Here is a 27,032-nt window from a genome sequence, read left to right on the forward strand (position 1 = left end):
AAGTCTCACACATTATTGTGACACAAACGCAGATGAATGAATGTAATTTTATAGAATTGAATGAAACCATCTTTACAATCTCAGCTGTTTGTAATCATCTCAACAACTGCACAAATGTATCAGATGAAATAAAACCAAACTAAAGACATGTTTGGTGTCTTTGTAAATTCAGTGTGTTATAGAAATAAAAAATGTTTGTTGTAAACCCCTAAATAATAAATCATAGCATAAAAAACTAAGAGTTTAACATTTACAACATATTAAGATTTATAACATGCATATGTAACAATACAGTGTTTACTAACAAGAAGTGTAATTACTTTAGTTCAGTGCATCACTGCAGTTCATCCATGTATCTGTAATCTGCTCATTTACACACATCACTTCCTGTTCAATACAAACACGTGCAGCTGTTTAAATGGGAGAGAATCAAAGGAAGGAAACTGCAGTAGAAGCATGTCAACACCAGATGGCAGACTTGGTTAAAACATCACTCTCACATACAGAAGACTATTGGAAATAAAGTGAGAATAGACTATTACAAACATTCATCCATTCATTCATGTTCCACCACTTCATCCTGCTCTACAAACATAGTAAGTCAATCTTTGATGATGACAATGAATGTTTCATTATAACAACGACTGCTCTGTGTGTGAACGTCTGACATTAGATACATTCACTTCACATTTATGAACACACAGTCTCACTTGTAAAAGAAATTCTAATCATGATGTTAGAATTTCAAGATTATCAAGAGTTTGTAGTAAAGGATGAATAAAAACCATGTGTGTCATTCATTCATTCATTCATTCATTCAAACAACACAATGAGATTGTATCAGTGTGTGTGTGTGTGTGTGTTCCAGAACCACATACTGAAGTAACAAATCACAGAGTTCTGACAAAAAAATGCTTTTTTACTGAAAAAGAACATTTGCTCTATATACAGATTATATACATTTGTTCTATATAAAGATTACATACATTTGTACTATATACATATTATATACATGTACTCTATATACAGATTATATACATTTGTTCTATATACAGATTATATACATTTGTACTATATTCATATTATATACATGTACTCTATATACAGATTATATACATTTGTTCTATATACAGATTATATACATTTGTACTATATGCATATTATAGACATTTATTATATATGCAGATTATATACATTTATTCTATACGCATATTATATACATTTATTCTATATGCATATTATATACATTTATTATATATACAGATTATATACATTTATTATATATACAGATTATATACATTTGCTCTATATACAGATTATATACATTTATTCTATATACAGATTATATACATTTGTTCTATATACAGATTACAAACATTTGTTCTATATACAGATTATATACATTTGTTCTATATGCCGATTAAATACATTTGTTCTATATGCAGATTATATACACTTATTCTATATGCAGATTATATATATTTATTCTATATACAGATTATATACATTTATTCTATATGCAGATTATATATATTTATTCTATATACATTTATTCTATATGCAGATTATATACATTTATTCTATATGCAGATTATATACATTTATTCTATATGCAGATTATATACATTTATTCTATATGCAGATAAGCAGATTATTTACATTGACATGAGGAAGACCTCATCAGTCTGTGTAAGAATATGTGGACATTAATAATATATCATAATAATTACACATGTTGATCACTGTTGTTTAAAATAAACACATAATATTTTAACAGCGTGGTGATGACGATGATGATGATGATGATAATTCAGCTACTTCCTGTTTGTGTAGATGTTACAGAAACATACGGTGAAGTGGAGGTGCGGGGCGCGCATGTGTGTGCGTGTGTGTGCGCGCGCGCGTGTGTGTGTGTGTGCGAGCGAGAGAGAGAGAGAGAGAGAGAGAGAGAGAATTTGCACTCCGAGAATAGAAAGCCAAAGGAAGAAGAAGAAGACGAAGAAGGAGAAGAAGAAGGAGGAGAAGAAGAACAGGAGGAGGCGGATTGTTCAGACTGAAGCAGATACATTGATCAGCAGCTCGAGCTCATTTGATGGATGTTTGATCAGTGGATGTGATGCCCATTTATATCATCGACCGAAAATTTCCTGACACATCAGGTCAGTGTATCTCCCTCTCCCTCTCTCCCTCTCTCTCCCTCTCTCTCCTTCTCTTTCCTTCTCTCTCGGTGCGTAAATTGCATGTTTGTGTTCGTTCGTATTTTCGCGTGTGCGCGTGCCGCCGCTGTGACACGGGACAGCCCTCCCTCCTCTCTGTTGAGTTACAAACGTGCAACAGATGAAGAGCTGCTCGGTCCACAATCATGAGGTGAATCACATTCATGTTCTCACATTATTCATGTTCTCACACCATCCATTCAACGGTTACCCACACGCTTTATTCTTATTATGCGTTATTACTATTATTATTATTATTAGCATTAGCATTGTCACATCAGAACTGGTGATGTTTTAAATGTTGTTATTTCATTACATTAAAGACTTACTTACACAGATACAGAGTTACACAGTTACACAGTTACAGTTAGACAGTTACAGTTACAGGGTTACACAGTTACAGAGTTACAGTTACACAGTTACAGTTACAGAGTTACAGTTAGAGAGTTACACAGTTACAGAGTTACAGTTACAGAGTTACAGTTACACAGTTACAGAGTTACAGTTACAGAGTTACAGTTACACAGTTACAGTTACAGAGTTACAGTTGGAGAGTTACACAGTTACAGAGTTACACAGTTACAGAGTTACAGTTACACAGTTACACAGTTACACAGTTACAGAGTTACAGTTACATAGTTACAGTTACAGGGTTACACAGTTACAGTTACACAGTTACAGTTACACAGTTACAGTTACACAGTTACACAGTTACAGAGTTACAGTTACACAGTTATAGATTTACAGAGTCACACAGTTACAGTTGAACAGTTACACAGTTACAGTTACACAGTTACACAGTTACAGTTACATAGTTACACAGTTATAGTTACAGAGTTACACAGTTACACAGTTACAGTTACACAGTTACAGTTACACAGTTACACAGTTACAGTTACATAGTTACACAGTTATAGTTACAGAGTTACACAGTTACAGTTACATAGTTACACAGTTATAGAGTTACACAGTTACACAGTTACAGAGTTACAGAGTTACAGTTACACAGTTACACAGTTATAGAGCTACACAGTTACAGTTACACAGTTACAGTTACATAGTTACACAGTTATAGAGTTACACAGTTACAGAGTTACAGTTACACAGTTACATAGTTACACAGTTATAGAGCTACACAGTTACACAGTTACAGAGTTACACAGTTACAGAGTTACACAGTTACAGTTACACATTTACATTACATGTCATTTAGCAGACACTTTTACCCAAAGCGACTTACAATAAGTGCATTTAAACATTTGGGTACAAACAAGAGCTAGAAGTAAGTAAGTTCTTCAAGTAAGCCAAACTATAAAGTGCTGGTCATAAGTGCGATGTACAAGTAAGTGCTTGACTTTTTTTTTTGTCGTCGTTGTTGTCTTAGTCGAGGTAGAGTCGAAAGAAATGTGTTTTTAGTCTGCGGTGGAAGATGTGGAGGCTTTCTGCTCCGGATGTTGATGGGGAGCTCCTTCCACCATTTGGGAGCTAGGACAGCGAACAGTCTTGAGTTCTGCGAATGCCTCTGCGATCTTCTCAGTGACGGGGCAGCAAGCCGGTTTGTCAATGCAGAGCGGAGTGGGTGGGCTGGGGTGTAGGTTTTGATCATGTCCTGGATGTGGGCTGGACCGGATCCGTTTGTAGCATGGAACGCAAGCGCTAGAGTCTTGAAGCGGATGCGAGCAGCTACAGGAAGTCAGTGAAGGGAGTGGAGGAGCGGTGTAGTGTGGGATAACTTTGGTAAGTTGAAGACCAGTCGAGCTGCTGCATTCTGGATGAGTTGCAGAGGTCGTATGGCACACGCAGGGAGACCAGCCAGGAGGGTTGCAGTAATCCAAGCGTGAGATGACAAGAGCCTTGACCAGAACCTGTGCCGCCTTCTGGGTTAGAAGAGGCCATACCCTTCTGATGTTGTGCGACATGTATCTGCAAGATCGAGCGGTTGCAGCAATGTTGGCAGTGAGGTTCCTTGTGGTATGAGAATGAGCTACCACAGAGTTGTCGAGAGTGATGGTCAGATCTGTGGTGGGAGAGCCCTTTCCTGGGAGACAAAGAAACCCGGTCTTTTCGAGATTGAGTTTCAGGTGATGGTCAGACATCCACTGAGAGATGTAGGTCGGACAAGCGGAGATCCGTTCTGCTACGTGTGTATCGGGGGGGTAAAAGAGAGAATGAGTTGGGTGTCATCGGCGTAGCTGTGATAGGAAAAACCATGAGAGGGAATAACAGAACCAAGAGAGTTGGTGTACAGAGAGAAGAGTGTAACAGTTACACAGTTACATAGTTACACTGTTACATATTTACACTGTTTCATAGTTACACAGTTACACTGTTACATATTTACACTGTTTCATAGTTACACTGTTACATAGTTACACAGTTACACTGTTACATAGTTACACTCTTACACAGTTGCACAGTTACACTGTTACACTGTTACACAGTTACACAGTTACATAGTTACACTCTACACAGTTGCATAGTTACACTGTTACATAGTTACACTGTTACATAGTTACACTCTACACAGTTGCATAGTTACACTGTTACATAGTTACACTGTTACATAGTTACACTCTACACAGTTGCATAGTTACACTGTTACACAGTTACACAGTTACACAGTTACATAGTTAGACTGTTACATAGTAACACTGTTACATAGTTACACAGTTACACAGTTACATAGTTTCATAGTTTCATAGTTACACAGTTACATAGTTACATAGTTACACAGTTTCATAGTTACACTGTTACATAGTTACAGGCCTCTGATGGCCTTTACAGGATCGGGTGTTATTTTAAGTGAAAGTAGGACACATTCCTGTGGTTCTTCAAACTTAATTAGGTTCATGACGTTTGTGCTCTCACTGGACTCATGACTGTTCATGTTTAACAGTATATCGTGAACATTAGATTATAAAATGTGTTCATACATTTACAACTCATATTTATAAAGAGCAGAATCCTGCTCCAGTTAAATGTTAGCGACCATTCAGTCGTAGAAACAAAACATAGGACTTTTCTTCAGTCCATCACTCATCTCTCATATACCTTTAATCTGTCTTCATGTCCTGTTTACTTTTAATACATTTGGCAGCAGTTTAACCTTTTGGAATGTACCATGTCAGGATTTGTGAGAATGGATTAATTACGCTGCCTCTCCGACCGAGTTATGCACACATGGTTTTATTGTAGCTGTGGGACTGTTGTCACACAAAAAATATAAAAACTAATATTACATTAAAAAAGGGCCACGTTCCAAAGTCCATGCTTGTTTTGAACCATTATACTGTTTCATTATGTCACTCATTTGTCTTTGTTAGACTCATCCATTCACTTTCCTGCTGCAGATGTTCTCATTTAGCATGAGGTCATGTGTTTTTAAGTGATGATGTGGTTATTGTGGACATTAATGACCAGGATGAATAATGACTGTGTCCTGGAAAGTCTGAGTTTACTTTCACATTCAGTGGGAGAGTGAATGTGTGTAATAACAATTAGAATTTGTACTTTATTAATCCCTGGAGGGAAATCAATCCTCTGCATTTGAGTAACTCTCTGTTAGAAGCCGTCCAACTGAGAGCACTGAGCAGCCATGAAGCAGTGGGAGTCGGGTGCATTGCTCAGGGGCACTGCAGCCAACCTGTCAAGATTCAAACTGGCAACCCTCCAGTTACAAGCCAAACTCCCTTTCCACTTGTCCATGGGCTGCTGTACATGGGTGTAGTAGGCTGTGAGGACATGGACACTCAAAGGCTTTTGTGGGTTAAGACTTGGTTTGAGGGTTAGATTAGGGTTAGGTTAGGTTAGGTTAGGTTAGTTAGGGTTAGGTTAGGTTAGTTAGAGTTAGGGTTAGGCTAGATTTAGGGTTAGGTTAGGGTTAGGGTAGGTTAGGGTAGGTTAGGGTAGGTTAGGGTTAGGTTAGGTCAGGGTTAGGTTAGGTCAGGGTTAGGTTAGGTCAGGGTTAGGTTAGGTCAGGGTAAGGGGCCCAAGAATGTATTATGTCAGAAGGAATTTTTTACAATAATGTTTGTGTTTTGGTGTAAAGAGTTAAGATACTTTGTTTCTGGTTGTGCAGCAACACTCGCACTAACAAAGAGACTCTCTTATCTGCTCAGGTGCCTCATGAGACCCCCCCCCCCCCCCCCAACACACACACACTCGTGATCGTACAAGTGTGTGTGTGTGTGTGTGTGTGTGCAGCGTCAGTAAGGGATTAGGGATTAATTGCCTTCAGAGATAGACTGAAGTGTTTGTAACATGAACTTTGTAAAGTTGTCACTTGATGTGAGAGGAGAAAGAAAACAAGAGTGAAGAGTAGAGGAAACGTTTCCTGTCTGTTTGTTTTTTTCAACAGAACTTCCACTTGAGGGTAAGAAGTAAAAACTGGTTTCTAAATAATCAACTTAACATAATGTCTGTTTGATTAATGTCAAGTTTGTTACACGACATATTCAAATACTTTGTCATTACAGTAATGTAAACGGACATTTTCACATGTAGTCTTGAACTTGTTTGTTCTTTTACATTTGACATGGTTTCAGACCATCATGTATAGAGTATCAAGTATCAAGCTTTTATTGTCCCTAATGGGACTAATGTGGACTCATGTCTTCACTGTTGTGGTGCAGGTGAGTTGATACTGTCGGCAGCTGAAGGAGGAGACCTGACGATGACAGAGACAAAACCCCCAAATTTGGCGAAGAAGCCTCGCTGGACCTCGTTGGAGATTGGACTCATCGCCATCGTCTCTTTATTCTTCATCATTATTGTTGCCCTCATCATTCTGTGTAGCACACAGAAGACTGGTGAGTCATGAGAAACACTTTATTAATAAAGAGTTCTTGAAGTTCAAGGTTTGACATGTTCTATGTTTAGACTTAAAGACTGTTTCTAAAAATTAGCATAACTTTCATTTTTCAAAACAAACTTGTGTTTTGAACAAAATCCCAGGTTCTTTCTTCTTCATCTACGATGTAACAATGCAACATTATTACCAGTAATGACATTCTTGTCCTCATTTCAAAGTCACAGTTCACAGCCATCAGTCACTCTGAAGTTCATTCATGTTTTCAAACTGACACATTCAAGAGCTGAAAGAAAGTAGAAGCTGATTTAACAATAGACTTACATTTAGACTGAGCTTATCGCCCCCTGGTGGCTAACTGCTCCTTCTTTTCACTTCATTCACTTTTTCATTCTGATGATTAGTTTGAAATTCAGCGTCATGTCTTCATTATGTCACATGACTTCATGTACTGAGTATCTGTCATGTGACCAGTCACATTATATGTGTCAATATCTATGTATAAATTTCAGGAACTGTCTGTCTGTCTGTGTGTCTGTCTGTCTGTAACTTGCATATCTCTCAAACCAATATTCCGCTTGATTTCAAACTTGACAGGTGTCTTGCTACGGGCACGACTAAGTGCAGTTTGACGTTGATTGGAGAAGTAATGCAAACGATATCGCTAAACTCACATTGGCCTTCGCCACTCTCGCCGCTCTACTGTAGCCACTCCCCCTCTCACTCACACAGCACTGTGAGTGAGACAAAGCGCAGTGAAGCTGAGGCAGGTGACGGACGCAGTGCCCCCAACCACAGAATGTGACAGGTCTCTGCAGGTTCAGAGGAAGCTTCTTTCCTGCAGCTGTCACTCTGACAACCAACCAACTGTTGTTCAATCAGTATTTGCTTTCTACCAAACACAAATAAAAATGTCACTGAACTTTTGCTGTGTAATCGTAACAATGAGCGCTGAAACACACCAAACCAACAGTTACTAAAACACACGCAGCACGAGTAATGATGTTGATGAGGTGACGTGAAATGAAAATCATGGTTTTATTCAAGTTCATGTTTAAGGTTAAGAATGAAGCAGAGACGTTTTTCTCAAACCCGAACCAAAGACACAGCTGTGCTTCATATACGACATATAAATGTCATGATGTCATGGATTATTTAACAATAACTGTCCTGATGCTTCACATCAGCTTCACCGTGTTTTCACAGATTAACCTGGTGATGTTTTTTGTCATTATTCACACATTCGGGTTCCTTTAGTTTCAACTGTGCAAACACATTTAATAAGAATGAAAAACCTGAATCCAGAATAATGTGTGCTGTGACATTCAGAAGGAAAATGTTACAGATTATTGATGATGGATACAACAGATTATTTAATACAATAACTTTTTTATATATTTATGTTTTAAATATCAACATAAATGATTGTTGTCAGTATTTATGGTTGAACATGTGTGAACACATGAGGAGGAAGAAGAACATCAACCTAATGAAGAACATGTTTTGTTTTGTATTTTCCTGTAGATAAAATCTGCACCACAGCTGACTGCACACGGTCAGGTAAGCATGTGTGTGTGTGTGTGTGTGTTTGATTTCTCAGGTGAAAAAGTATAAACAATGACTGAATGAAGAGTTATGTGAATTCACAGATTAAATGAATCATGTTCACACATTTGTTAAAAACTCCACAGCAACTGTTCCTTCATGCTGTCACTGAATAAATCAGACACTCACTCATTCACTCACTAACAAAGACAAGTAGACTTGTTCTGTCTCATCTCATCCTGCTCATGAATCTTTATGATGTAAAGTATCTCAATTCCCCACTAGGGGTCTCTCTCTCAATCAAAATGGTCCAAACCAGCTAAAGAACAGGACACGTTTATACTGCTGCTCAATCATTAAGGTGTTTTACAGGAGTTTTAAATACTACAGTGATCACATGTCATTTGAATTGTGATTGAATGATTGCATGAAGACTGATGTTTGTATTTGATATATTTGTGCATTTGTTGAGATGATTAGAAACAGCTGAGGTTGTAAAGGTTTCATTCAAGTAAAATACTGTCATTCATTCATCTGTGTTTGTGTCACAATGAGGTTTCAGACGATGAAGCTCTGATACTTAGACAAACTTTGTGACAGGACACAGTGTTTCAGGACCTGCATGAGATTATTGATTATTGATCACAGCACAGAGCCGTCAACTCATCACTGATGATCTGACATTATTATTATTTAACTTTTCTCAGTGGAACATTTAAATAAAGTCTGTGATCAAATCAATGCATTACATTTGATCTTTCATTCAGCTGCTTTTAATGCAGGTAACGTCTCTTCAGTAACTGTATGCAGAACACACTATAGCACCTCCTACTGGCCATAAACTGCTATAACACAAATGTCACTCGAAAAGAATATTAATCTGTAATTTCACAAATAATCACGTTCTCTGACAGTTGCAGTATTAAGTAATAGTTTCAAAATACCTCTGGTTTTAACAGTGTAGCATGAAACATGAAACCTCCGTTCTCTTGGTGACAAACGTCTCCATCAGTGAATCTGTGATCGACCTCACGGTCTACTTTAAAGACATGTGAACCCACACTTACCACGATTAATTACACCTGGTTTGACCAAGCCCCGCCTTCTCACTCTCGTCTCACTGTCGCCTCACTCTCGTCTCACTGTCGCCTCACTGTCGTCTCACTCTTGTCTCACTGTCACCTCACTCTTGTCTCACTCTCGTCTCACTCTTGTCTCAATGTCGCCTCACTGTCGTCTCACTGTAGCCTCACTCTCGCCTCACTGTCGCCTCACTCTCGTCTCACTGTCGTCTCACTGTCGCCTCACTCTCGTCTCACTCTCGTCTCACTGTCGTCTCACTGTCGCCTCACTCTCGTCTCACTGTCGTCTCACTGTCGCCTCACTCTCGTCTCACTGTTGTCTCACTCTTGTCTCAATGTCGCCTCACTGTCGCCTCACTCTCGTCTCACTCTAGCCTCACTCTCGCCTCACTCTAGCCTCACTCTAGCCTCACTCTCGTCTCACTGTAGCCTCACTGTCGCCTCACTCTCGTCTCACTATCGCCTCACTCTCGTCTCACTGTCGTCTCACTGTCGTCTCACTGTCGTCTCACTCTAGCCTCACTCTCGTCTCACTGTAGCCTCACTCTCGCCTCACTCTCGTCTCACTCTCGCCTCACTCTCGTCTCACTGTAGCCTCACTCTCGCCTCACTCTTGTCTCACTGTAGCCTCACTCTAGCCTCACTCTAGCCTCACTCTCGCCTCACTCTAGCCTCACTCTAGTCTCACTGTAGCCTCACTCTCGCCTCACTCTCGTCTCACTGTCGCCTCACTCTCGTCTCACTGTCGTCTCACTGTCGCCTCACTGTCGTCTCACTGTCGTCTCACTCTCGTCTCACTGTAGCCTCACTCTCGCCTCACTCTCGTCTCACTCTCGTCTCACTGTAGCCTCACTCTAGCCTCACTCTCGTCTCACTCTCGCCTCATACTCGTCTCACTGTCGTCTCACTGTTGTCTCACTCTCGTCTCACTCTAGCCTCACTCTCGTCTCACTCTCGCCTCATTCTCGTCTCACTGTCGTCTCACTCTCGTCTCACTGTCGTCTCACTGTCGTCTCACTCTCGTCTCACTGTCGCCTCACTGTCGTCTCACTCTTGTCTCAATGTCGCCTCACTGTCGTCGCAATGTCGCCTCACTGTCGTCTCACTGTCCCCACACTCTTGTCTCGCTCTCGTCTCACTGTTGCCTCACTCTTGTCTCACTGTCGTCTCACTCTTGTCTCAATGTCGCCTCACTGTCATCGCAATGTCGCCTCACTGTCATCTCACTGTCCCCACACTCTTGTCTCGCTCTCGTCTCACTGTTGCCTCACTCTTGTCTCACTGTCGTCTCACACTTGTCTCACCTCACTCTTGTCTCAATGTCGCCTCATTGTTGCCTCACTCTTGTCTCGCTCTCGTCTCACTCTTGTCTCACTGTCGTCTCACTCTTGTCTCACTGTCTTTCAGCCTCTGGTCTCATTGAGAAAATGGACACCAGTGTGGATCCTTGTGATAACTTCTATCAGTTTGCCTGTGGAGGCTGGCTCAAAAAGAACATCATCCCAGAAACCAGCTCCAGACACGGCATCTTTAACGTCCTACGAGACAACATGGAGGTCATCCTCAAAGGTCAGATGCCCGCACGCACGTACACACACACACACACACACACTGCCTTCTCCTTTCATTACAGTAAAACGTGTGAATGTTAGAAGTGTAACTATAAAAGAAGACAGAGAGAGAGAGCTGCTCTTCAGATATTATCAGTGTGTGTGTGTGTGTGTGTGTGTGGTGACAGGATCAGTCAGAACATCATGTGAGATCTTTGTCCAGTAGTAGGAAGATCTACTGTGCAGAACCTTCAGAACCCTTAGAGGAGACATGTGTTGACATATATACGTGGTGCACATGGCCATTACTGTTGCCTCGCAGTAAGAAGGTTGCTGTTCTTCTTGTGTCTGTGTGTGTTTTCTCTGGCTTCTGTCTAAAAACATGCAGAGCTTAATGGTTTGCTCTCCGTCTGCTGGGATCTGATGATTTGAGTCTGGATTTGAAGAGGGGAACAGAGTCAGAGTTCTGGTCTGGTGGGAGGGAATCCAGAGACTATGAAGGCCACTGCTCATGGTGCTGAGTCGGGCGGAGGATGGAGGAGGTGGTGGTGGAGAGATACGGAGGTGCGAGGTTGTTGATGGCCTTGAGGGCATGCAGGAGGATTTTGAATTGGATTCTGAAACAGACCGGGGTTGTTGTAGAATGGAAATTATGGTTCTGGTTCTGATGATGGTGCAGCAGCTTAGTTCTGGACCAGTTGAAGTTGGAGGGATTTGTGAGGGAGACCTGAGAGAAGAAAGTTACAGGAGTGGATGCAGGAGGTGACGAGGCTGTGAACAAGGATTGAAGTTGTATGGGGAGTAAGAGAAAGGGGCGGAGTCAATTAATAGCTGCTTAGATGGAAATATGCAGACCAGGTGATTATTGATGTGGGATTGGAATGAAAGTGAGCTGTTTTATCACTGTTTGATTTGAGGAAGTTAGAGGTGAACCAGGATTGTATTTGGTGAGGGAGCGGGGTGGGTGTGTTGGATAAACAGAGCTGGCTGTCAACTGAAATTTGTGTCACTTAAAATTAACTAACTAATTCCCCCGAGCCAGATTCCATTGATTGACAATGAAGAAAAATCCTGAACTGTCCCTTTATCATTTTCCACACGTGTGTGTGTGTGTGTGTGTGTGTGAATGCTTTATATTTTTAATTTCTCAGAAAACCTACAGACCTGGTTCACAGGTTAAAATGAGTGTGATGTGGTACAGGCTGTGACCGTCTTGACCTTTGCTCTGGAAGTGACATCAAACATGTGACCTCTGATGCTCGCGGCTGATGGACCAATCATGTTCCTGTCACCAGCTGCAGGAGGCAGAAACACCTGGACAGTGTGGTGCAGCTTCAGGCAGTCATAAACGCGTCGTAAATGTGTCGTAAACGTGTTGTAAACATGTCGGAAACATAGTTCCCTGCTGCGTCGAAGGTCTGAACGGTGTGAACGTGTTTCTGTTTTCACACGCTGTGACTGAGTGTTGTTTCACACAGAAACAGAAGAGGGAAAAGTTTTCTCCTTATTTATCATCAGCATGTCTAAGCTCAGTCTGGTGAATGAATGAATCAGTGAAAGGGTGAACTCACTGCACGTTGTCAGCTTTATGTTTGTCTGTGAATGTGTGAAAGCGTCTTTCAACATAAAAGAAAGATATCACAGTAAAACAATATGAATTGATGCAGATGGTATTTTCATTATTCCAGATTATTTAGATCAGGGGTGTCCAAACTACGCTGTTGTGTGTCCGGCAGCTTTGCTTTTATAATGTATGTATTATTCACTCATCTCATATTATTTTATTTGACTCCAGATGTGGAATTTGTCATTTTTGATCATTTTAAAATCCCTCATGTTGTAAAAAGATCTTTATTCTTTGTTTGCTCAGTTTGCGCTGGGCTGGACGTGTTGCTGGTTTTGCCGTGGCGGCTCACACATGTACTGTAAATTGGTTTCAGAGTCAACGGTGTGAAGTGAAAAATATTCAATTATTGAAGGAGAAAATGTAAGTGAAGAGAGTTTGTGTGTGAAGGTCAGAGTTCAAAGTGACTCAGTGTCCCAAAGAAGAAGAAACATCAGATGGCACACACACACACACACACACACACACACACACAAGTACACACACACACACACACACAGAGCGGTTAAACATTAGCAGCAGGCAGTCTGTAATCCGATCACACACACATGATCTGTGGCCTTTAGCAGGAAGCAGCACAGTGTGTGTGTGTGTGTGTGTGTGTGCGCGACTTCATTAAGATTAAATGAGCACATAAATAGTTCTCACATGTAATGAGAGAATGAAAGGATTACAAAAATGAACGGGTGAAAGTTTGAAGTGAAAAACAAAGAATGAAATGAACATGACTGAAAAAAACAAGAGTGAATTAGATTTTTCCAGAACTGAAGCAACATGTTAATGTTTTAGAGATTGAGATTATATGAACGATTTTAAATAATGAATTATATTATATCACATATACACACATTATATCGCGGCGGGGTCACAACCTGGACAGTTAGCCAGTCCATCACTGGGACACACATAGAGACAAACAACCATTCAAACCATCACATTTACACCTACAGACAATTTATATATACATAACCATATACACATATATACACACATATACACACATATACACATATATACACACATATACACAAATATACACATATATACACACATATACACACATATACACATATATACACACATATACACAAATATACACATATATACACACATATACACAAATATACACATATATACACATATACACATATACACACATATGTCACACATATATCACAAATATACACATATATATCACACATATATACACAAATATACACATATATACACACATATACACATATATCACACATACATACATATATACACAAATATACACACATATACACACATACATACATATATCACACATATACACATATATCACACATATATACACAAATATACACATATATACACACATATACACATATATCACACATACATACATATATACACAAATATACACACATATACACACATATACACACATACATACATATATCACACATATACACATATATCACACATATACACAAATATACACATATATACACACATATACACATATATCACACATACATACATATATACACATATATACACACATATACACAAATATACACATATATACACACATATACACACATACATACACACATATATCACACATATACACATATATCACACATATATACACAAATATACACATATACACACACATATACACATATATCACACATACATACATATATACACAAATATACACACATATACACACATACATACATACATATATCACACATATACACATATATCACACATATATACACAAATATACACATATATACACACATATACACATATATCACACATACATACATATATACACAAATATACACAAATATACACACATACATACATACATATATCACACATATACACATATATCACACATATATACACAAATATACACATATATACACACATATACACATATATCACACATACATACATATATCACACATATACACACATATACACACATATATCACACATATATCACAAATATACACATATATACACACATATATACATATATCACACTTACATACATATATCACACATATACACATATATACACACATATACACACATATATCACACATTACCGTGTAGTAATTATAATCTTAAAGTAGCAGTACATATATATGTATATATAATCCTTTTATTTAATCCATCAGAAATCAAATCCAGCAAATAATCTAATTGATCCATGACCTGTGAATTTCCATTTTCTTTCTTGTCTCAGACTCTTTCCTTCACGTTGTGCTCTTGTTGTAGGAGTCCTTGAAAAGAAAGTGGAGGGAGAAGCTGCTGCTCTCATCAACGCAAAGACTCTTTACAGATCCTGCACCAATGAGAGTGAGTCAACTGTTCATCATCTCATCTCACACGTCAAAGTCATGTTTACATCATTGTCCCATCAGTTCTTTCAAATCCAGTCATGTCATGTCAGTTAACACCACACACACACACACACACACACACACACTTACAGTTAAACATTAATGATTAAACATCTGGTTTATTTTATTATTTCCTCATCACTTTTCAGACAGACTTAGATTTATGTTTCTGTAATAGTGAATTTCTTAATGAGAACTTTGTAAACAGTTAGTAAATCATGATTGATTATCATTATAATTATTATTATTATTATTACTATAATAACTCCCTGAATCCTGACAGGTTTAATTGAGCTCAGAGGAGGAAAACCACTGCTGGAAATGCTGCCTGATATATTTGAGTGGCCTATAGCTGTGGACGACTGGGAAACCAAATATGGTGCAGTATCATTTTCCACTGACACCCACTGCAGACGTCTTCCACAGGCTTTTCTCACCTTCTCACTTTCCCTGCTGTATTCTGAAGGTAACACCTGGAGGTTGGAAGACGTCATTGCCAAACTGAACGAGAAATATGGAACTCCACTGTTAGTGAACCTTTTTGTTGGCACAGATGACAGAGAATCCAATTCACACATCATTCATGTAGGTGTGCAAATGGAACTAAAGAATCCCTCTCTCTTTCTCTTTCGTATTCACATACTCGACGTCATCATGCTCATAATATATATAATATAATATCAAGCTTAAAAACAACATTTCGACTCTTTGTCTTTGGATTTTCCAGTTTGACCAGCAGACAAACCTCGGCCTCTTGTCCAGAGATTATTATTCCTGTGTCGGACCCTTTGCAGAGGTAATTTACAACACACACACACACACACACTTCATGTGTTCATTTGGGCCAAAGCCACAGAGTCTGGGTTTCATGTCCTCCAGAAATCAGACGTGATGTGAGGTAATCAGGAAACATCAGTAAACACTTTATTGTGTTTACTTACAAGCTTTATGTGAATGTGTGTGGGTGCAGAACATGGAAGTGATGATAACAAAACACTTTTACACCAAAGATACTGTGTGTGTGTGTGTGTGTGTTTCCTGTCAATAAACACTGACCTTGTCGTCCTCATGGAGACAAAAACCTGGTTTTGAACGGTGGTTATCAGGGCTGCTGGAACACATTTTTGGGAGTTGAATATAATTTGAATATTAAAAAAATGTAAGAATTACTATTCAAATGTGTATTTCTTTAATGCATGTGTTAAAATGTAGTGATGGAAGCCCCGCCCTCTTTCCTCTGCCTCTTTCCGTGTGAAAAACAAAATGTTTCGCTCATGTACGATAAAACACCCGGGGAGATCTCCACGTTTAAAGTTCGTGTGTGTGTGTAAATGTAAAATGTAAACCAGTTTACTCCTGTTCTGAATGTTACATTTGAGTTTGAATTATTTATCTTCCATTCATTCACAGCAGCCACAGAAAAAAACTGACTTCACAAATATTGTGCGATCCAATTTAGCATCGAATAGAATAATAATCATGATGATTGACTGTGTGAGTGAACACAGATTTAAAACGATTAGCTTATTCTTCATTATCACAGTTTTCTAAACACATGAATGAGTGAGTGCTTGTGTTGGACAGGCATGTCAAGCCTATGAACAGTTCATGATGGACCTGGCTAAGCTGATCCGCACCGACCGAGGACTGACGATCAACGAGAGCCGCATCAGAGAAGAGGTGATGAGAGTGATTGACCTGGAGAGAGACATCGCCAACGTAAGTTTGCTTTCACACTTCTTTTCCTTCTTGTGACAAAACAGCTGAAGCAGCTGAAGCGATGTGTTGAACTTTAGTTTCATTCTTTCTAAGTCTACTGACACTCCTGAGGACCGTAACAACCCGGTTCTGCTTTACAACAAGATGAACCTGAGCGATCTGAACGACAACTTCACACTGGAGGTCGACTCGCAGGTGAAGAATAATCTCTGTCTGTCAGAAGGTTTCTTTTCCTCTTTCTCTTTATTACGTTTATTATATTCCTTTTTGTGCTTTTTGCCCTGAAGGTATTTAACTGGAGTTACTTTACAGCTAAGATCATGGCAACGGTCAACATCACTGTTCCTGAAACAGAGAAAGTCATAAACTACTCCCCAAATTATTACAAGAGACTCAGCCTAGTTTTGACCAGATACAGCAAGAGGTATGTGAGTGGGTGAATGTGTGAGTATGTGAACAGCAGTGTCACTCATAACTGGAAACCTGATCTCTGCCTGGTCTCCTCCTCCTCTACAGAGATCTTCAGAACTACATGGCGTGGCGTTTTGCTATGAACATGGTTGTGGGTCTGAGTAGAGCGTACAGAGACACCAGGAAACCCTTCCGCAAGGTGAACGATCCACAGTCATTGAAAAGTGAACACACTTCCAGATAAACACATTTGATCATAAATAACATTTACACGTATAACACTTACATGTTAGATGGATAGATGTTAGATTTGAGTTTTTATTTCGGAGCCTGGTTGTATGTGAAACCTCCGAACTTCCATGTTCACCACCACCTCTTCATTCACACCAGGATAGTCCTGGTTCAGGACCAAACTTCCTGGACAAAGTCACCCAGTTAAGACAGACTGCTTGTTTGGGGCCGGGAGGACAGCGTGAGACAGCAAGCTGTCCTCACGTCGAGACATATAATGTATATGAGCCACAAATCTCACTAACATGTTACATGTTCACTCTCTTTTGCTGCATTCACAACTCTTTCTTAGACCAATCTTAGTCTTAATTGAAATCTCCCCTCTTCCCCGTTACTTATATTCCTAAGTGAACTTTAAAGGCTGTTCTAAGTGTCTTCTGCCCCTGCAGGCTCTGTCTGGTACTGCAGTAGAAGCACCAGTGTGGAGACGATGTGCGCTTTACGTCAACGCCAACATGGAAAATGCTGTTGGTCGTCTTTATGTGCAGGAGGCGTTCTCTGAAAAGGGCAAAGAACTGGTCAGTGAGGTCCAATATCATCATCATTATTATTATTATTGTTATTATTATTATTATTATTATTAACATGATTAATAAGGAAATCAATGTTGGACAATAAGCATCATCAGTTCTTTTATGAGACAGAAAATACAAATGAAACTGTCTGAGTGAAGGTGTTATTATTGCATGTTTTTATGTAATGTGTTTATTTTTGAACATGGCCTTGTTGTTGTTGTTGTTGTCCTGCCCTCACCGCCCACACTGCACATTCATTTCTGTGTGTTAGAATACATCCCTCCATCCTCTGGGTTCATCTTTCACTCGCTGTAAATCACGGTCATTTGCTGCGACAGCAGCATGTGTGTGACTCATGTTCCACCTGCTGAAAATGTATCTGTGTGTGAGCGTATGTGTATCAAAGTAACACACAACTTATGTGTAGTTGTGGCAGAGTGAGTGTGCAGCTGACACCTACGAGGCGCTCTTCACATACTAACACTACTAAAACATACTATACACTGTTTTCATTTACTGATACTTTACTGCAGAGTTTTCATTTACTGATACTTTACTGCAGAGTTTTCATTCACTACTTTACTGCAGTTTTCATTCACTACTTTATTTACTGCAGTTTTCATTCACTACTTTACTTCAGAGTTTTCATTCACTACTTTACTGCAGTTTTCATTCACTACTTTACTGCAGTTTTCATTCACTACTTTACTGCAGAATTTTCATTCACTACTTTACTGCAGTTTTCATTCACTACTTTACTTCAGAGTTTTCATTCACTACTTTACTGCAGAGTTTTCATTCACTACTTTACTGCAGTTTTCATTCACTACTTTACTGCAGTTTTCATTCACTACTTTACTGCAGTTTTCATTCACTACTTTACTTCAGAGTTTTCATTCACTACTTTACTGCAGAGTTTTCATTCACTACTTTACTGCAGTTTTCATTCACTACTTTACTTCAGAGTTTTCATTCACTACTTTACTGCAGAGTTTTCATTCACTACTTTACTGCAGAATTTTCATTCACTACTTTACTGCAGTTTTCATTCACTACTTTACTGCAGTGTTTTCATTCACTACTTTACTGTAGAGTTTTCATTCACTACTTTACTGTAGAGTTTTCATTCACTCATACTTTACTTCAGTGTTTTCATTCACTACTTTACTGCAGTGTTTTCATTCACTACGTTACTTCAGAGTTTTCATTCACTACTTTACTTTGGAGTTTTCATTCACTACTTTACTGCAGTGTTTTCATTCACTACTTTACTGCAGAATTTTCATTCACTACTTTACTGCAGTTTTCATTCACTACTTTACTTCAGAGTTTTCATTCACTACTTTACTGCAGTGTTTTCATTCACTACTTTACTGCAGAATTTTCATTCGCTACTTTACTTCAGAGTTTTCATTCACTACTTTACTGCAGAATTTTCATTCACTACTTTACTGCAGTTTTCATTCACTACTTTACTTCAGAGTTTTCATTCACTACTTTACTGCAGTGTTTTCATTCACTACTTTACTGCAGAATTTTCATTCACTACTTTACTGCAGTTTTCATTCACTACTTTACTGCAGAATTTTCATTCACTACTTTACTGCAGTTTTCATTCACTACTTTACTTCAGAGTTTTCATTCACTACTTTACTGCAGTGTTTTCATTCACTACTTTACTGCAGAATTTTCATTCACTACTTTACTGCAGTTTTCATTCACTACTTTACTGCAGAATTTTCATTCACTACTTTACTGCAGTTTTCATTCACTACTTTACTGCAGTGTTTTCATTCACTACTTTACTGTAGAGTTTTCATTCACTACTACTTTACTGCAGTGTTTTCATTCACTACTTTACTGCAGTGTTTTCATTCACTACGTTACTTCAGAGTTTTCATTCACTACTTTACTTTGGAGTTTTCATTCACTACTTTACTGCAGTGTTTTCATTCACTACTTTACTGCAGAATTTTCATTCACTACTTTACTGCAGTTTTCATTCACTACTTTACTTCAGAGTTTTCATTCACTACTTTACTGCAGTGTTTTCATTCACTACTTTACTGCAGAATTTTCATTCACTACTTTACTTCAGAGTTTTCATTCACTACTTTACTGCAGAATTTTCATTCACTACTTTACTGCAGTTTTCATTCACTACTTTACTTCAGAGTTTTCATTCACTACTTTACTTCAGAGTTTTCATTCACTACTTTACTGCAGAGTTTTCATTCACTACTTTACTTCAGTTTTCATTCACTACTTTACTGCAGAGTTTTCATTCACTACCTGCAGAATTTTCATTCACTACTTTACTGCAGAGTTTTCATTCACTACTTTACTGCAGAGTTTTCATTCACTACTTTACTGCAGAGTTTTCATTCACTACTTTACTGCAGAGTTTTCATTCACTACTTTACTTCAGTTTTCATTCACTACTTTACTGCAGAGTTTTCATTCACTACTTTACTGCAGAGTTTTCATTCACTACTTTACTGCAGTGTTTTCATTCACTACTTTACTGCAGAGTTTTCATTCACTACTTTACTGCAGTGTTTTCATTCACTACTTTACTGCAGAGTTTTCATTCACTACTACCTTACTGCAGTGTTTTCATTCACATTCAGAAGTAGAAATCGATCACTAAATCCAGCTGTGCTGGGCTGTGTCCATCAACCTGCTCACGTTCACTCTTACTAAACTGATTTGTCTAAAATCTGATCAGAAGAAATGAAATGTAACCAGAATGTTCCTGCACTGACATGTGACTCTAATCATGAGACCTTATTCAGAGAAGTAATAGTTTCATAACTTTATTGTAAAACAGTTCATTGGATTCTCTCCAGAGTCACAGAAAGAAAACAAACAACTCAATGAACAATCTGACAATGATAATCTGGAGGTTTCATATGCCATCATTTTGCATCAGTGACAAATGAGTGATTATTTCTCTTTCTTTTTAAACTGTGTGTGTGTGTGTGTGTGTGTGTGTGTGTCAGATGGAGGAGATGATCAAAAATATTCGGGAAGTGTTCATTAGTAATCTGGAGGACTTGACCTGGATGGATGCTGAAACCAGGAAATCAGCAGAGGAGAAGGTCCTGCTTCAGAATAACAGTTATGTTGTCATGTTCATGTTGTCATGTTGTATAATTTTGTGGTGACTGAGGCATTTGTTTATTTTCTTTTAGGCCAGAGCTATTCAGGAACGGATTGGCTATTCTGAAAACATCATGGATGACAAATACCTTAACAATGAGTACAAAGATGTGTGTGATCAGGATTTCCTCTTATTTTCCATTATTTTTCGCTGTAACTTACCACTGAAACTTCACTGTAAAATCACTGTAGCTTTACTATAGTGTCACTGCAACACCACTGTAACGTGTAGCTTCACCGTCACTTCACTTTAATTCACCTTAACTTCACTGTAGCGTCATTGTAACGTCACTGCAACGTCACTGCAACGTCACTGTAGCATCAGTGTAGCATCAATGTAACTTCATTGTAGCGTCAGTGTAGCTTCATTGTAACAACGTCACTGTAGTGTCAGTGTCGCGTCAGTGTAGCTTCAGTGTTGCTTCATTGTAGCTTTAGTGTAGCTTCAGTGTAGCTTCACTGTAGCTTCAGTGTAGCGTCAGTGTAACTTCACTGTAACTTCACCGTAGCTTCAGTGTAGCTTCATTGTAGCTTCAGTGTAGCTTCAGTGTAGCTTCACTGTAACAACGTCACTGTAGCATCAGTATAGCTTCACTGTAACTTCACTGTAGCGTCAGTGTAACTTCACTGTAACTTCACCGTAGCTTCATCATAGCTTCAGTGTAGCTTCACTGTAGCTTCACTGTAGCTTCACTGTAGCTTCACTGTAACAACGTCACTGTAGCTTCAGTGTAGCTTCACTGTAACAACGTCACTGTAGCGTCAGTATAGCTTCACTGTAGCTTCACTGTAGCGTCAGTGTAACTTCACTGTAGCTTCACCGTAGCTTCAGTGTAGCTTCACTGTAACTTCACTGTAGCGTCACTGTAACTTCAGTGTAACTTCACTGTAACTTCACCGTAGCTACAGTGTAGCTTCACTGTAGCTTCAGTGTAGCTTCACTGTAACAACGTCACTGTAACCTCAGTATAGCTTCACTGTAACTTCACTGTAGCTTCACTGTAACTTCAGTGTAACTTCACTGTAGCTTCACTGTAGCTTCACTGTAGTGTAGCTTCACTGTAGCTTCAGTGTAGCTTCATTGTTACAACGTCACTGTAGCTTCACTGTAGCTTCAGTGTAGCTTCACTGTAGCTTCAGTGTAGCATCATTGTAACAACGTCACTGTAGCGTCACTGTAGCGTCACATGTCAGTTCAATGAAAACACCTCAGTGCTTGGCTGTTTTTCTGCAGAATATATGAGCAGGTGTTGATAAGTGTCATCACACCTCCTTGTGTGTTGTTTTCAGCTGAACTACAGAGCACACGAGTACTTTGAAAACATCTTACAAAACCTGGAGTATGTGCAAAAGAAACGTCTGCGGAAGCTCCGAGTCAAAGTCAACAAAGACGAGTAAGATGTTTACTTTAAAATGTTAAAACCAAGCTTTTAAATCACATCGTATTCTCTTACACATGACTTTGTCCCACACACACACACACTGACAGTTGATATTACCATGTCTATTATTATTATTATTATTATTATTATTATTATTATTAATAATATAATTATCTTTGTTGATTTTAAATTGTGCTGCACTACACAGGTGGATCTCTGCTGCTGCTGTTATCAATGCTTTTTACTCACCCACCCATAACCAAATAGGTATTTTCACATGCACACGTTTTTTCATTTAAGATGTCAAACATGATTGTGTCAGGTTTTGTAAAGACAATGTTTCCTCTGTTGTCAGTGTTTCCTGCTGGTATCCTTCAACCACCGTTCTTCAGCAAAGGCCAGGCTAAATCTCTCAACTATGGAGGCGTTGGAATGGTCATCGGTCATGAGCTCACACATGGCTTTGATACCTATGGTATGATTTTAATTTAAAACCTTTTCTGCTCCTCGTCCCATGTAATGTTTTCCTGCACTTTACAACCAAGTCAGAGACATTTAATTAAACAACAACAACAAATGATTGTGTCTCAATAAGGAGAGATTCAAATCCACAGTAAGTGTCAGTCCACAGGTGGAGCATGACATATAAAATACTTGTGATTTCACTACATTATCACCTTCAGTCGCTACATGTCGTTCTTTGTTTCTCCAGTTTCTGTTTTCGTATCGATATGACACATGAGTTTTCTTTTTGAAGTCGACTGAAGCACAAATTAATGTGGATTCTTTAGGCCGTAATTATGACAAGAATGGTGACATGAAGGACTGGTGGACACCGGCCTCCACTCAGAGGTTCCTGAACCTGTCAAAGTGCATGGTTCATCAGTACAGTAACTTCACCTGGGACCTGGCCAACGGACTTAATGTACGTCACCTCTCTCAACTTTGTGTAGAATTCATATATACACATATATATATATATATATATATATATATGAATACATGAATATCTTGATGTTATTACATTATGTCATATTCATAATAACAATCATATATGTGATTTACAGTTAAATGGTAATAACACACTTGGTGAGAATATTGCTGACAATGGAGGAATTCAACAAGCGTTTCAGGTGACGTTTCAATAATATAATCATATATTGATTGACAGATTATTTGAACCCATATGTCATTGTTATGATGTTTGTTACTACTGATCATGTTATTATTGAATATGTTGTTTATTTAAAGGCATATAAGATGCATGTGAAGAAGCACGGAGAGGATTTACCACTGCCTGGAATCGACATGTCACATGATCAACTCTTCTTCCTTAACTTTGCTCAGGTACAAACATCAGTCTTCATGCAATCATTCAAGACTAATCAGAATTCAGAGGCTAAGTTCAGCCAGGATAAAGATGATAGGGTTAGTAACATAGCCCGACTTATCCCTTATCCTAGTTTCGTGCAACAGGGCCCAGAGCAGGCAGCTATGTTGTTGTTGTTGTTGTTGTTGTTGTTGATCTGATCATTGTTGTCATGTTGTAACACTGTGTGTGTGTGTCCAGGTGTGGTGTGGAGCGTACAGACCAGAGGACGCAGTTAAATCTGTTAAAACTGAACATCACAGTCCAGGAAAATTCAGGTAAATTCACGACTAGTTATTTTCCATCAGTCAGACACACAAGAGGCAAACAGTGGACCCTAACGTGTGTGTGTGTGTGTGTGTGTGTGTCAGAGTTCTAGGTTCCCTTCAGAATTTCCCAGAATTTGCCAAAGCTTTCAACTGCAATAAGAGCAACTACATGGTTCCAAACAACGTGTGCCGTGTGTGGTGATCCACGGGCCTGTGCAACGGATAATGTTCCTGAAATGGATCATCATCCCTGTTCCTCCTAAAGAACCTCCACCCCCCCACTGGAGGACTGGTGTGTGTCTACAGGAAGTGACGCTCCCTCCTGGACGATCCATGGCAGTTGGACTGATAATGCAGGTTGCATTTCCAGAGACTGTCCTCAAACTAAACGTAACTATGGGTCGTTTGCAGGAATTACAACCCATAGGAAAGGTTTTTAAAACATAACAGCAACCTGGTACCGTGTGTGTCGTCATCAATGAAGTTTCCACCTGCAGTTCTCTTCGTGGTGACACTGCGACACACTAATTATTATTGTCTGGAACTTAGTGCCTGTCTTTTTCTGCCCTAACCCTAACCTCACTAACACTTGTGCCTAGTTCACTCACTCACTCACTCATTCACTCAGGGTTAGGGTTAGCCTTCTACCACTTTGTCCTCCACATGACGGTTGTGGGGGTCACAGGGACACATAGAGACAAAACAACCACCCACTGTCACACCTACAGTCAATTTAGAGTGTCCAATTTGACTAATCCTCAAATCTGCATGTTTTTGGACAGATGCATGAAAGACCCTTGTTCTGAAAGGCAAGTGTGCTAACCACTACACCAACCGTGTGGCCCCTTGAGTTGTACAATACCAGTGCACTAAAAACCTACCTGTGGTCGACAAAAAAAACTCATAGTTACGTTTCAGTTGGAGGTCAGTTGAAGGACAGGTTGGAGTACATCTGAAGGACATTTGGAGGACAGTTTGAGGACAGGTTGCACGTCAACCACAGGCAGCAGTGGACGGTTGCCACATGGAGACACACATGTCGTCCATTCAATCTCCTGCTTCTCACTGGATTATCCAAAACACTTTGAGTCAGTAGCAACTTGAACAACTTGAAGTTGAAAGTAAAACTTGAGTCGAGTTGCTTGTGACTCCATGTGTTTTAGTTACACACACACACACACACACACACACATTGAACCACTGTGTGGTTTCAGCCTTCAACTCCAAACTGACACACCGTACAATCTACTTCTGAATGTGAATTCATTTTGTTGAAAGATATATTTAATGATAATAAGTCATGATAATGGCGGCTGTTTTTGATTATGAATCACAGAAATGTCTTTATGTTAATATCTATGTATTTTCAGCTTTTATCATTGATGCTCATTGTTTTTGCTTTACCACAGCTGGCTTTACCACAGCTCATTGTTTTTGCTTTGTTGAAGAACCAGAACAACAATCCTCTAGTGTTTGGGTGCTACAGCAAGCACCTGCTAACTTAGCTTAGCATAAAGCCATAAAGCTCTTTATATAAAACCATAAAACCTTAAGGTTGTGTATTTAATGAGGGGGAAAAACATCATTTGTTCATTGGTTCATTTGAGATGATGAGCTCTGCAGGTGATTCTATTCTTTCTTTTTTCTTTTTATTATTCTTTTTAAAAGCTACAATGATTTTGTGACTGTTTTGTAAGTTTCTGTTTTTGTAACGTTCAGTTTTTAGAATTCTTTACACCAACAATTACACTCCAACTGTAGACAGACAGATCAACCTCACTTACCTCCACTTACACTATATATACTCTATATTATATAATGGCTGATTATAGGATAATGATTATTGGAAGATACTGACTGATTATGGTCTTGAGGAGCATCTTGTTTTCTTTCAGAATAAATCTTTGTTCTGTCAGGTTTGTCAGGTTTTTGTGTTTAGTTGAACGTTGAAGTCTTTACAAATAGAAATAAACAACATATTAATACAATTCCAATGTTATGTCTCACACGCGTACATAAAGGAGAGTGTAATATGGTGGTGACTGTATTTATTGAGTTGGTTGTGTCGACACACACACACACACACACACACACGTAACAATGCCAGTACCATTGATTTATTCATTGATTATTCATTCATTAAGAATCCTAATGTGCAGCTTGTTGTGGGTGTGGCTACTGGCCAACCTTGAGTTGGTCTGTGTGGTCCCTCATCTACCATTGGAGAAGATGGGCGGAGTTGCAGGTGGACTGGACAGCGATTGGTGCGGCCGCAGAACCTTCAATTGTCTCACTCCCAGCGGAAGAAGACAAGAAGCGTCTCCCAGGCCACACCGGGCGCCTCTGAGAGTCAGCTCCTCATGTTGAGCAGCAAATTGTTTGCGATCATGTTTGTGAGTTTTTGCCTCGAGTGATGCTGAGGTGCATATCTTTGAATCTGTGGCTTTTAGAACGGATTTCTCCTCACGTGGGATTGATGTTACTTTCTCTAGTGATGTCTAGTGATGCTGTTCCCCCTTGTAATTTTATTTTTAAGTAAACTGAGTTAATTTCAAGTGGAGTTTTATTTTGTATTTTGACTGATGAGTTACTTAGCTCTGACTTTTTCATTTTGCTTCTTGTTTTATTTGAACAGCATCCTCTGCCCTTTTTCTATTTGCCAGTTTATTTTGTGAATTATCA

General features: G+C 39.0%; 1 protein-coding gene across 2 annotated transcripts; it reads left to right on the top strand.

Annotated features, from left to right (window-relative positions):
* The first annotated feature begins 1,914 nt into the window (after positions 1 to 1,914).
* LOC131463070 (neprilysin-like) lies at positions 1,915 to 25,753 on the top strand. Of its 2 annotated transcripts, none has more exons than XM_058634733.1 (23): positions 1,915 to 2,159; positions 6,848 to 7,024; positions 8,548 to 8,583; positions 11,058 to 11,219; positions 15,108 to 15,188; positions 15,516 to 15,611; positions 15,699 to 15,817; positions 15,960 to 16,028; positions 16,817 to 16,951; positions 17,045 to 17,174; positions 17,264 to 17,375; positions 17,468 to 17,561; positions 18,043 to 18,171; positions 21,171 to 21,269; positions 21,363 to 21,440; positions 22,621 to 22,724; positions 22,921 to 22,979; positions 23,068 to 23,187; positions 23,504 to 23,637; positions 23,780 to 23,845; positions 23,964 to 24,059; positions 24,283 to 24,359; positions 24,453 to 25,753. In XM_058634733.1, the coding sequence occupies exons 1-23, from the start codon at positions 2,117 to 2,119 to the stop codon at positions 24,550 to 24,552; spliced, it is 2,316 nt and encodes a 771-aa protein (XP_058490716.1). In that variant the 5' UTR covers positions 1,915 to 2,116; the 3' UTR covers positions 24,553 to 25,753. The 2 variants fall into 2 exon arrangements, with proteins under 2 accessions (XP_058490716.1, XP_058490717.1); XM_058634734.1 differs by having other exon boundaries at positions 1,918 to 2,159; positions 17,045 to 17,146; positions 17,239 to 17,375.
* Positions 25,754 to 27,032: the final 1,279 nt, after the last annotated feature.

This window comes from Solea solea, chromosome 7 (genome assembly GCF_958295425.1).
Source record: "Solea solea chromosome 7, fSolSol10.1, whole genome shotgun sequence".
Classification (NCBI taxonomy): domain Eukaryota; kingdom Metazoa; phylum Chordata; class Actinopteri; order Pleuronectiformes; family Soleidae; genus Solea; species Solea solea.